Source organism: Pterocles gutturalis, unplaced genomic scaffold, assembly GCF_000699245.1.
Source record: "Pterocles gutturalis isolate BGI_N339 unplaced genomic scaffold, ASM69924v1 scaffold16156, whole genome shotgun sequence".
Lineage (NCBI taxonomy): Eukaryota > Metazoa > Chordata > Aves > Pterocliformes > Pteroclidae > Pterocles > Pterocles gutturalis.
The window spans coordinates 2169-12918 of record NW_010105752.1 but is presented as its reverse complement, the minus strand read 5'-3'; the positions used below and the strand labels follow the sequence as shown (position 1 = coordinate 12918).

At 58.7% G+C, this 10750-nt stretch overlaps 1 protein-coding gene across 1 annotated transcript in view; it reads right to left on the bottom strand.

Annotated features, from left to right (window-relative positions):
- Positions 1 to 4: 4 nt before the first annotated feature.
- Positions 5 to 10750, bottom strand: part of LOC104471997 (myosin-6-like) — a gene marked incomplete at both ends in the record, with an annotated part of 12906 nt that continues 2160 nt past the window's right edge. The window contains 31 exon segments of the mRNA XM_010087524.1: positions 5 to 73; positions 353 to 448; positions 960 to 1120; positions 1123 to 1234; positions 1514 to 1639; positions 1871 to 2074; positions 2154 to 2462; positions 2545 to 2669; positions 2751 to 2916; positions 3152 to 3335; positions 3769 to 3965; positions 4367 to 4494; positions 4621 to 4747; positions 4836 to 5225; positions 5419 to 5509; positions 5592 to 5737; positions 5839 to 6015; positions 6318 to 6560; positions 6650 to 6778; positions 6880 to 7006; positions 7098 to 7234; positions 7428 to 7551; positions 7642 to 7759; positions 7839 to 7926; positions 8065 to 8138; positions 8245 to 8554; positions 8681 to 8851; positions 9127 to 9395; positions 9506 to 9644; positions 10411 to 10514; positions 10654 to 10750. The exon segment at positions 10654 to 10750 is cut by the window's right edge and continues 4 nt beyond it. Of these exon segments, the coding sequence (XP_010085826.1) occupies positions 5 to 73; positions 353 to 448; positions 960 to 1120; positions 1123 to 1234; positions 1514 to 1639; positions 1871 to 2074; positions 2154 to 2462; positions 2545 to 2669; positions 2751 to 2916; positions 3152 to 3335; positions 3769 to 3965; positions 4367 to 4494; positions 4621 to 4747; positions 4836 to 5225; positions 5419 to 5509; positions 5592 to 5737; positions 5839 to 6015; positions 6318 to 6560; positions 6650 to 6778; positions 6880 to 7006; positions 7098 to 7234; positions 7428 to 7551; positions 7642 to 7759; positions 7839 to 7926; positions 8065 to 8138; positions 8245 to 8554; positions 8681 to 8851; positions 9127 to 9395; positions 9506 to 9644; positions 10411 to 10514; positions 10654 to 10750 (4938 nt within the window).

Sequence of the window (10750 nt, the reverse complement as noted above, 5' to 3'; positions counted from 1 at the left end):
CGCGTTCCTCTGCTTCATCCAGCTCGTGCTGTGCCTTCCGGAACTTGGCCAGGTTGGTGTTGGCCTGTTCCTCCTGGGGGGCGGGGGGACATCAGTGGGGCTGGCCCCCTGCCGGCCACTTCTCCAGCTGTCCTACCTTCTGTTCATCCACCTACCCTACTGTCCATCCTTTTGTCCCACCATCCATCTCACCATCCATCTACTCAACCATCTACTCAACCATCCATCCCACCATCCATCCCACCTTCCATCCCACCTTCCATCCACTCAACCATCCACCCATCTGTCCTTCTACTCTTCCATCTGTCCAACCACCTGCCTGTCCCTCCTCCCACCCTCCCTGGACACCCACCGCCTCCTCCGCCTGCCGTTTGTAGGCCTTGACTTTCATCTGCAGCTTGTCCACCAGGTCCTGCAGCCGCAGAAGGTTCTTCTTGTCCTCCTCTGTCTGTGGGGAGGAAAGAAATGGGGCTGGAGACCGTGCCTCAGTTTCCCTGCTCAGGGACCTCCTGGGCTGAGGCTGAGCTGTGGTCTAGCTTCTCTGTGACCTTGTGGCCACGGGGTCAATTGTGTTCTGGGTCACCCTACAGCAATGGATGAGGTCTAGGTTTCTTGAGTCCTATATCTCTCTGAGCGTGGAGGCAACGAGTGATGTTCTGGGTCATCTGTGTCCCTGTGGCCACCAGGTCAATGTTCTGGGTCACCTGCACACCTACAACCACCAGGTCAACCATGTTCTAGGTCCCTGGTTATGGGGCAGTGGGTGATGTTCTGGGTCAACCATATCCCTGCGATCACCAATGTTCTGGGTCACCCTGTGGCCACCACGTCAACCATGTTCTACCTCCATGGATACAGGGGCAGTGATGTTCTAGGTCATCCCTTGGCCACCAGCTCTGCAGAGGTGTAGGTCACACCCAGGGTCTGGATGAAGAGGGGCCGGGCTGCGGTGGCCCCACCTGGTAGCTGAGCTCCTTGACGCGCCGCTCGGACTTGCGGAGGCCCTTGATGCTCTCAGCGTTACGCTTCTGCTCAGCCTCCAGCTCGTTCTCCAGCTCCCTCACACGGGCCTCCAGCTTCTGCAGCTGCTTCTTGCCCCCCTTGAGGGCCAACGCCCGCCCTCCCCCAGCCGCAGCTGCAGGTCCTTGATGGTCTGCTCCATGTTCTTCTTCATCCGCTCCAGGTGGGCGCTGGTGTCCTGCTCCTTCTTCAGCTCCTCCGCCATCATGGCTGCCTGCGTGAGGGGAGAAGCTGTCAGAGGAAGGAGGCCCCGGGTGTGTTCGCCATCACCCTGCAGTGGATGTGTCCCTGATGTTGGTCCCACTGCGGCACTCACGTCAGTGATGGCCTTCTTGGCCTTCTCTGCGCTGGTGTCCTGCTCCTTCTTCAGCTCCTCCGCCATCATGGCTGCCTGCGTGAGGGGAGAAGCTGTCAGAGGAAGGAGGCCCCGGGTGTGTTCGCCATCACCCTGCAGTGGATGTGTCCCTGATGTTGGTCCCACTGCGGCACTCACGTCAGTGATGGCCTTCTTGGCCTTCTCTTCGGCGTTGCGGCACTCCTGGATGGCCTCTTCCACCTCTGTCTGCAGCTGGGAGATGTCACCCTCCATCTTCTTCTTCTGGTTGATGAGGCTGGTGTTCTGCAGGTGGAGGAGAGGCCCTCAGGAGGTGGCCATGGGGCTGCTGCACATCCTTCTGCAGCCCCACAGGTCTTTGAGCCCTCCCGCCATCTCTGCAGGCTTCCAGGATCTCCAGGTGGAGGAGATCTTTGGTAACTCCACCCAGAAGAAGCTCACACCCAGGGTTTCTCCAGGGTTTGAGCATCCCTGGATGGAGGTGACCTGTCTCCTTGGAGGAACGTGAGGTCTCACCTGTGAGTGGAGAAGCTGGACCCTCTCGCTGGCTTCAATGAGCTCCTGCTCAGCCAGCTTCCGGGCCCTCTCGGTCTGCTCCACCACCGCCCGGAGCTCCTCCAGCTCCGACTGCAGGAGGTTGTTCCTCCGCTCCACAATGGCGATGTTCTCCTTCAGGTCCTCGTTGGCCCGGACCACGTCATCCAGCTGCAGTTGGGTGTCCTGGTGGGACAAGCAAGATGGACCTAGACCAGCAGCTCCAGAGGGCTGGGAGGACCTCCCAAGAGGTGGGTGGTCCCACCTTGAGGTGAGTCTGGGCTCCCTTCAGGTGGGACTGGGCCTCAGCAGCCATGCGGTTGGCGTGGCTGAGCTGGATCTCCATCTCGTTGAGGTCTCCCTCCATTTTCTTCTTCAGCCTTAGGGCCTCATTGCGGCTCCGGGTCTCAGCATCGAGCGAGGTCTGCAGCGAGTCCACCACTCGCAGGTGGTTGCGCTTGGCCTGCTCCATCTCCTCGTCCTTCTCAGCCAGCTTGCGCTCGTAGTCCGCCTTGACCTGGTTGAACTCCAGCTGGGCCCTCAAGATCTTCCCCTCCTCGTGCTCCAGAGAGGCCTGGGGGGGACAGAGGGGACAATGAGGACCACAGTGGAGACCCACAGAAGATGAGGATGCATGGGGACGTGGGGACGCTCACCTCAGCCTCCTCCAGAGCAGCTTGAAGCTCCAGCTTCTCGGCATCCAGCTGCTTCCGGACCTTCTCCAGCTCATGGATGGTCTTGTGGCTGGCGCCCAGCTGTTCTGTGAGGTCTGAGATCTCCTCTGCAGGGGTGGGATCCCATCAGGTGATGTGGAACAGGGTAGAGAAGGTGGAGGTGGGCAGGAGGAGGGCCTTGGTCTTACCTTGGAGGTTCTTGTTCTCCCTCTTGAAGGTCTCCAGGTGCTCGAGCGACTCCTCGTAGGCATTCTTCAGCTTGAAGAGCTCGGTGCTGAGGGACCTGGCCTCCTTCTGCGACGCCTCCAGCTCCGTCTGCGACTCCTCGAACTTCTGCTTCCACTCGGACAAGATCTGTGGGGACACCACCAGAACCCCGGTCACCAGCTGCTTTCCCCGTGGAGAACCTTCTCCTCATCCTCCTCTCCCCAACAATCTCCTGGTGGGACTTGAAACTCTGCTGAAACGTGGCCTTTGACAGTTGTCCACCTTTCTTCTGGGCTTCTTTGGTGGGTACTATTGGTGGGCCCCACTTCTCCCCACCCCCTTCCCACCCTTCTCCTCCCACCCTTTCCTGGTCCCCCCAAACCTTGTCAAAGTTCCTCTGCTTCTTGTCCAAGGCTGCAGCCGCTGCGTTTGACCGTTCCACATCCGCCATCAGGTCCTCAATCTCATTCTGTAGCCGGTGTTTGGTCTTCTCCAGGGAGGAGCACTTGGCGTTGACCGCCTCCACTGCCTCCTCAGCCTCCTGCAGCCGCTGGGCCAGCTTCTTCCTGCCCCAGGGGACCATCAAGACACCCGTCTCTGGTGACCCGTGGCCAACACAAGCCTTCTTCCACCCAGAGCTGGGCCAAGACTCTGCTCTTTATCTCCTCTAACATCTCCAGGTCCCTCCACCTGCTCCAGATCCTTCTATGGTGGAGGGGTGTCCACTCTCCCCTGCCCCACAGGAGCTGCCCCACAGCACATGGTGTTGCCCAGGTGGTGGAGGGGTCTCCTCTGACTTCCTCAGAGGTCCTTCCTCATGGTCCAAGAGGTTCTCCCAGTCCCAAACCCCATCTATGTTGCCCTTGGGCAGGACGTGGACCTTCTCCTCCAAATGGCCTTGAGGTTGGCCTGAAAGCCTGGAGGAGCTCCTGGTGTTCCCACCTTGGGGATGCATTTGTCCCCGATGTTGTCTCCTCCCTCCGTGGGGAGATGACTCACTTGGCCTCCTCCAGCTCCTCAGTGCGCTGGATGGCGTCTGTCTCGTACTTGGTCCTCCACTGTGCCACCTCAGAGTTGGCCTTGGAGAGCGAGCGCTGGAGCTCAGCCTTGGCCTCCGTCTCCTCCTCGTACTGCTCCCGCAGCAGGTCACAGTCGTGCCGGGCCGACTGGAGAGCGTGGGCCAGCGCGTTCTTGGCCTGGGGGGGCAAGGAGAAGGTAGGACCATCGGGTCTGCATTACCTGGGGCTATCTCAAGGTCCTCCAACCCAGGAAGCAGTGGTGTTTCACAGCCCAGCCCTCTGTAGACCATCCCAACCCAAGCTCAACCTCTCCAGACCCACCCAACCACCTTTAGTCTGGCCCAGTCTGACTTCACCTGGTCCAATCCCACCCAACTGTTTGTAGACCACCACAACTGCCTCCCAGCCGACCTGCTCAGCCCAACCTGTCTGCCGTTAGACCAAGGCAACCCAACTCAACCATGCTTAGATGGAACCACCCTCAGATGGAACCACCCAACCCAACCAGCCTGAACTTAATTCTTTTTTGGTGCTACCACCACAAGGAGGAGGAAGATCTCTCTTCTCAGCCACCCCACAAACCTCCCCTTCATTTCCTCCTCCAGCTGCCTCTTCAGGTCCTCCATCTGCTGGGTGTAGGACTGCTTGCCCCTGGTGAGCTGAGAGATGAGGGCCTCCTTCTCCTCCAGCTGGCGGGACAGCTCTCCTGCAGAGGTAGGGGATGGCTTCAGGAGTGGGGTGGGGGGTGAAGATGTGGGGTGGGGAGGTGAAGATGTGGGGCAGAGGGTGAAGGTGTGTGGGGTGGATGGTGCCATGGGTCAGGGCTTCCCACCGTTCTCGGTCTGGAGCTTGGCCCTCTGGGTGCTGATGTCGTTGAGGACTCGTTGAGTCTCCTCCAGTTTGGCCCGGTGCTCGGCCGCCTGGTCCTCCATGGTACGGGAGACCTTCTCCATGCCCACCTTGGAGGAGCAAAGGATGGAGGGGAGGGATGAAGCAGGAGGCTTATGGCACGCTGGAGAGGAGATGTCCGCCTTGGCTTCCTCCTACCTTGGCCTTGATGAGCTGCTCCATGTTGGAGCTGAGGTCATCCAGCTCCAGCTTGAGCTCACTCTTCTCCTTCTCCAGCTTCTGCTTGACGCGCTGCAGGTTGTCCAGCTGCTCGCTGAGCTCAGCCACGCTGTCAGCATGCTTCTTGCGCAGGGCAGCGGCCGTGGCCTCATGCTGCAGCGTGGCCTCCTCCAGGTCCCGCCGCATCTTCTGGAACTCTGCCTCCCGCTTCTTGTTGAGCTCGATCTGCACTGAGGTGGCCCCGCCTGCCTCCTCCAGCCGCTCGCTGATCTCCTCCAGCTCTCGCGACAGCTCAGAGCGCAGCTTCTCCACCTTGGCCCTGCCTGTCCGCTCCGCCTCCAGCTCCTCCTCCAGTTCCTCGATCCGCGCCTGTGGGCCAGGGACAGGGACACCATCATCAGGTTTGACTCCACCAACTCATCTGCTCAGCTCAACCCAACCAGCTGGAGACTCAACTCAACCCAACTTGTTGCAGACTCTTCAACTCAATTCAACTCAACCCAACCCAACCAGCTGGAAGCTCTCCAGCCCAAGCCAACTAGGCAGAGACCAGATCCCTCACCTGCAGCTCTTTCAGCTTCTTCTGGAGCTGCAGGGCCATTGCCTGCTCGTCCTCGATCTTGCTGTTCTGCTGGTGGATCTCAAACTCTTTCCTGCAGAGGAAGGTGGAGAGTGCTGAGGTCCCTGCCTGTGCCCCCCAACCAGGTCAAACTGGGGAGGGAGGTCCAGCCTCACTTCTTCAGCTTCTCCTCCAGCTGCTGCTTGTCATTCTCCAGGTCCATGATGTTCTCCTGGGTCAACTTCAAGTCGCCTTCCAGCTTCCTCTTGGCCCGTTCCAGGTCCATCCGGATCTTCTTCTCCTGCTCCAGGGAGCCTTCAAGCTGTGTGGGAAGACAGAAATACGGGGAGAAACCTCAGGTTTTCAACATCTCTGCCCCAGGAAGCTCCTCGGCAGTGCCCCTAGTTGGACAGCCACACTCACGTCATCTGCCTGCTGTTCCAGCTTGACTTTGGCCTTTGTCAAGGTGTTGACCTTGTCCTCCTCTGCCTGCAGGTCATCCAGCGCTTGCTGGTGAGCTTCTTGCAGGGCCTTCTTCTCCTTCGTCAGCTTGGCGATAGTCTCATCCAGGCCGGCCATCTCCTCTGTGAGGTTCTTGACCTGCAGGAGGAGAAACATCAGGCCTCCAACTGGGTGCCAAAGGTAGGGTTGAGTTGGGGGAGGCTGCTGTTGGCTTTGGCCAATGAGGCTGCTTCAATGCAGGAGAACCCAAAGGGCCTTGGGTCTTCTCCATGTGGCCCAACCCAACCAGCCTGGGGTCTCCTCAACCCAACACAACCAGCCTTGTTGTCTCCTTAACCCAACCCAACCCAACTAGTCTTGGGTCTTCTCAACCCAACCCCACCAGTCTGAGTTGACTCAAGTCTCCTCAGCTTGAGGTCGAGGCCTCTCCTCACCCTCACCTTGTTCTCAGTGGCATGTTTCTCCTTCTCCACCTTGGCCAGAGTCAGCTCTAGATCATCAATGTCCTTCTTGAGCTCCGAGCACTCATCCTCCAGCTTCCTCTTCTTGGCCGTCAGCTCAGCATTCATCTCCTCCTCATCCTCCAGCCGCTCTGTCAGCTCCTTCACCTTGGCCTCCAGCTGGATCTTGTTTTTGATCAGCTGGTCACAGCGCTCCTCGGCATCATTGAGGTTGTCTTGCTCCTGTGTTGGGGTGATGAGTAAAGTGGGGTGGCCCCGGGGAGGGGGGTGGTCACCCCCTTGATGTAGTTTCAGGGAGCAGTCTCACTCACAGCCTGCACTTGGAGCTGAAGGTCGTTCTTCTCCTGTAGCAGCGAGACCATCTTCTCCTCCAGCTCCTTCCGCCGGCCCTCTGACTTCTCCAGGGCCTCCTTCAGCCTCCCAAACTCCTCCTTCATGGTCTGCGCCAGAGCCCAGGAGACCAATAGCCATGTCCAACCCCCTCCGTCCATTGACCCCACCCAACCCATGTCATTGTTTGTGCCTTGTGTCCTCCTCCCACCTGCATCTCCTTCTCCGTCTCAGCGCTCTTCAGCAAGGGCTTGATCTTGAAGTAGAGCTTCATCCAAGGCCAGTTCTTCACCCCCATGAAGGCCCTGATGTTCCACTGGATCACCAAGAGCGCGTCCCTACAACGGGGACACAGGTGTTACCACACCATGGACCTGGTAACCCACTGGAGGTCCCACACCGAGGAGAAGGACCCGTTCCCCCTCTCACCGCCGCTCCAGGATCTTCTTGAACTCAATGCGCATGAGCTGACCCCGGGCCTGAGCCTGGATGCGGGTGATGATGCGGGAGAGGCGCTCGTCCCGCATCTCCTCCAGCAGCCCCAGCAGCCCGGCCTTGAAGAAGACCTGGTGGAGGAAGGAGGTCGGTGAGCAGGGGTTTGGGGAAGAGTTGGTGTATGGATGGATGGACTGATGGGTTGGTGGGTGGACGGAAGGACGGACAGGGCTGTAGATGGACAGGCGGACATATGGATGGTGGGACCACGAGGTCTTGTTGCCTCAGGGATGGTGGGACCATGGGGAGACCACGTGACCTCACCTTGGTGTGCCCAAACTTGTACTGGTTGTGGTCGATGTCGATGGACCCCAGGAGCTTCTCGGCACCCTTGCGACTGTCGATGAACTGCCCCTCGGGGATGGCTGCGGGGTTCAGGATGCGGTACCTGGTGGCCGTGAGAGAACGGGACACCCCAAAATCAGCTCTGGTCGGGTTGTCCACCCCCTCCCCACCCCCCATGGTCCACGTCTGCTACCGTTGGCGGAAGTCCCCATAGAGGATGCGGTTGGGGAAGCCCTTGCGGCAGATGCGGATGCCCTCCAGCACCCCATTGCAGCGGAGCTGGTGCATCACCAGGGGGTTGTCCATCACACCTGGTGGTGGGTTAGAGGGGTGGGGTCAGCCACCAGCCACACCCACCACCCTCTGTCCCTGTCCCCTCCCTTTTCTCACCCGGTGCCTTCCGCTCGTTAGGGATGAGGCAGCGGACAAAGTGGGGGTGGGTGGTCTTCAGGTTGGCCATCAGCTTGTTGAGGTTCTCCTGGTGAGGAGGGAGGAGAGAAGAGGCTGACCAATGGGCCAGCAGGTGCGGAGCTGGGGGCAGTGGGTGGGGCCATCCTCTGTGCTGGGAGTTGTCCTCACTCTGCCCCACAGTAGGTCCACCGTGTAGGTTCCTCACCCGATGCAGTGCAGAGACAGTCTGGAAGGAGGAACCTTTCTTCTTGGCTCCTTTCCCCTTCCCTCCATCACCGCCTGGGGAAGAGAGGGGTGGGGTGAGGCAGGAAAGGAAAAGACTCTGGTGGGCAACTGTCTTCTCCATCCACCCGTCCCTCCATCATCCAACCATTCATCCACCCACCGGTGTCTGCCCCAGCATAGTTGGAGAAGAGGTTGGCCAAGAGCTTGAGGGCCGATTTCTGGTAGAGCCCCACCACTGTCTCGTTGAGGGGGTCCTTGTTCTTCTCCAGCCAACCCAGGATGTTGTAGTCCACTGTGCCAGCGTAGTGGATGAGTGAGAAGTGGGCTTCTGTCTTGCCCTTGACGTTGCGTGGCTTCCCAAAGTTGGCCGACTTGCCCAGGTGGTTGTCGTAGAGCTTGGCCTTGAAGGTCATGTCCGAGGCCTTGGGGAACATGCACTCCTCCTCCAGGATGGACATGATCCCCATGGGCTGGAGACCAGAAGATCTTGTTGGTCACGGAAGACACCAACCACAACCCAAGCAGCCGCCTTCAGGGTCCCTGGCAAGCTCCAAGGGGAAGGATCCTTCTCCAGGAGGCCCTGGGGGAGGTGGTACCTTCTCAATGAGGTCGATGCAGGCCTGGAGGTCCATGCCAAAGTCAATGAACTCCCACTCAATCCCCTCCTTCTTGTACTCCTCCTGCTCCAGCACGAACATGTGGTGGTTGAAGAACTGCTGCAGCTTCTCGTTGGTGAAGTTGATGCAGAGCTGCTCAAAGCTGTTGAACTAGGGAGGGAGAGAGGGGGGTGGTCAGTGGGGTCAACATCTCACCCAGTGAGGTCAATGGGGTCAATATCTCACTTAATGGGGTCAATGGGGCCAAGCCAACACCCAAGGGGGTCAACATAGTACCCAGTGGGGTCAACAGAGTCAACTGGACACCCAACAGGGTCAATGTAACGCCCAACGGGATCAACAAGGTCAAGCCAACACCCAACGGGGTCAACAGGGTCAACTGGACACCCAATAGGATCAATGCAAGGGGATCAACCAGGCCTTACGTCGAAGATCTCAAAGCCAGCGATGTCCAGCACACCGATGAAGTACTGCCGCGGCTGCTTGGTCTCCAGCGAGTTGTTGATCCTCACCACCATCCAGTTGAACATCTTCTCGTAGACGGCCTTGGCCAAGGCACCGATGGAGTAGTAGACCTGTTGGACATTCTGCCCCTTGGTGACATACTCGTTTCCCACCTTGACCCGGGGGTGACATAACCCCTTGAGAAGATCGGCTGAGTTCAGCCCCATCAGGTAGGCCGACTTGTCGGCATCTGCAGAGCACAGAGGAGAAGACATATGGTCAGGTCCCACCTCATCCCACATTGGAGGAAGCCTGGTGACCCCAAAACCTGGCCCCTCCCACTGATCCACCCCACCCCACCTTCGGTGCCGTCCGGCTCTGCCTGCTCCTCCCGTTGCTTCTGCTTGAACTTCATGTTGCCAAAGTGCATGATGGCGCCTGTCAGCTTGTAGACACCTGCCTTCTCCTCACCCGTGAAGCCCAGGACGTCGAAAGCACTCTGTGGGGCGGGGGGAGAGGAGGTGGGAGAGGACCCCCGCCACCAAGCTAAGGGTGTGGCCATCTGCTGGCCACCATCCATGTATCCCTCTGCCCTTCCTGCTCATCAGCCTGTCTGTCCATCCGTGGAGTCAGCCATCCATCAGCAGAGTCATCCATCCATTTGAAGGACTCACCCATGGACCTGTCCATCATGGATTCATCCATTCCACCATCCATGGACTCATCCATCCGTCTGAGGAATCCATCTGTCCATCTGAGGACTTGTCCATCTACGGACTCATCCACCCATCCTTCTGAGGACTCTCATCTCTCCATGGACTCATCTCTCCATAGATTCATCCGTCCATCCATCCGTCTGAGGACTCATCCACCCATCCATGATTTCATCTGTCCATTTCAGGACTCATCCACCCATGGCCTCATCCATCCACCCATCCTTCTGAGGACTCTCATCCATCTATGGACTCGTCCATCATGGATTCATCCATCCATCCATCCACTTGAGGACTCATCTATCCATAGATTCATCCACCCATGGACTCGCTCATCCATCTCTGTCTCTACACCAACTCCTCACCCACCCGTCCCTCCTCATGTCCGACCTTCTGTCCCTCACCCCACCTCATCCCACCCACCTTCTCCCTCTCCCTCCACCATCCCTGCCTTCATCCTCTCCATCCGTCTTCTACCATCTCAACTGGCCACCCCAGCACTCCACCTTCTCCTCGGCCGAGGGATGTCCTCCGGCCCGCCCCACTGCTTACGTCGGTTGCCAACATCTCTTCCGAGTCATCGATGGAGGCCACAGTCACCTCTCCTTGGGAGACGTAGCTGTAGTCATAGGGGTTGTTGGTGATGAGAAGCATCTCTGCTCCGCGGTGGCCGAGGATGAAGAAAAGAACTGAGCATTTCTGGCAGCCAAATGGCCCCAAATTGTCCTCAATCACCCCAAGAACCAGGGGAAAAGTGTGAAGAAGACCCAAGGCCAAGCGTGGTGCCCCACTCACCCAGAAGCTCCGGCTTCTTGTTGGAGAGGATCTGGTAGAAGATGTGGTAGTTCCTCTCAGCCTTGAGCTGGAAGATGACGCGGGACTTCTCCAGGAG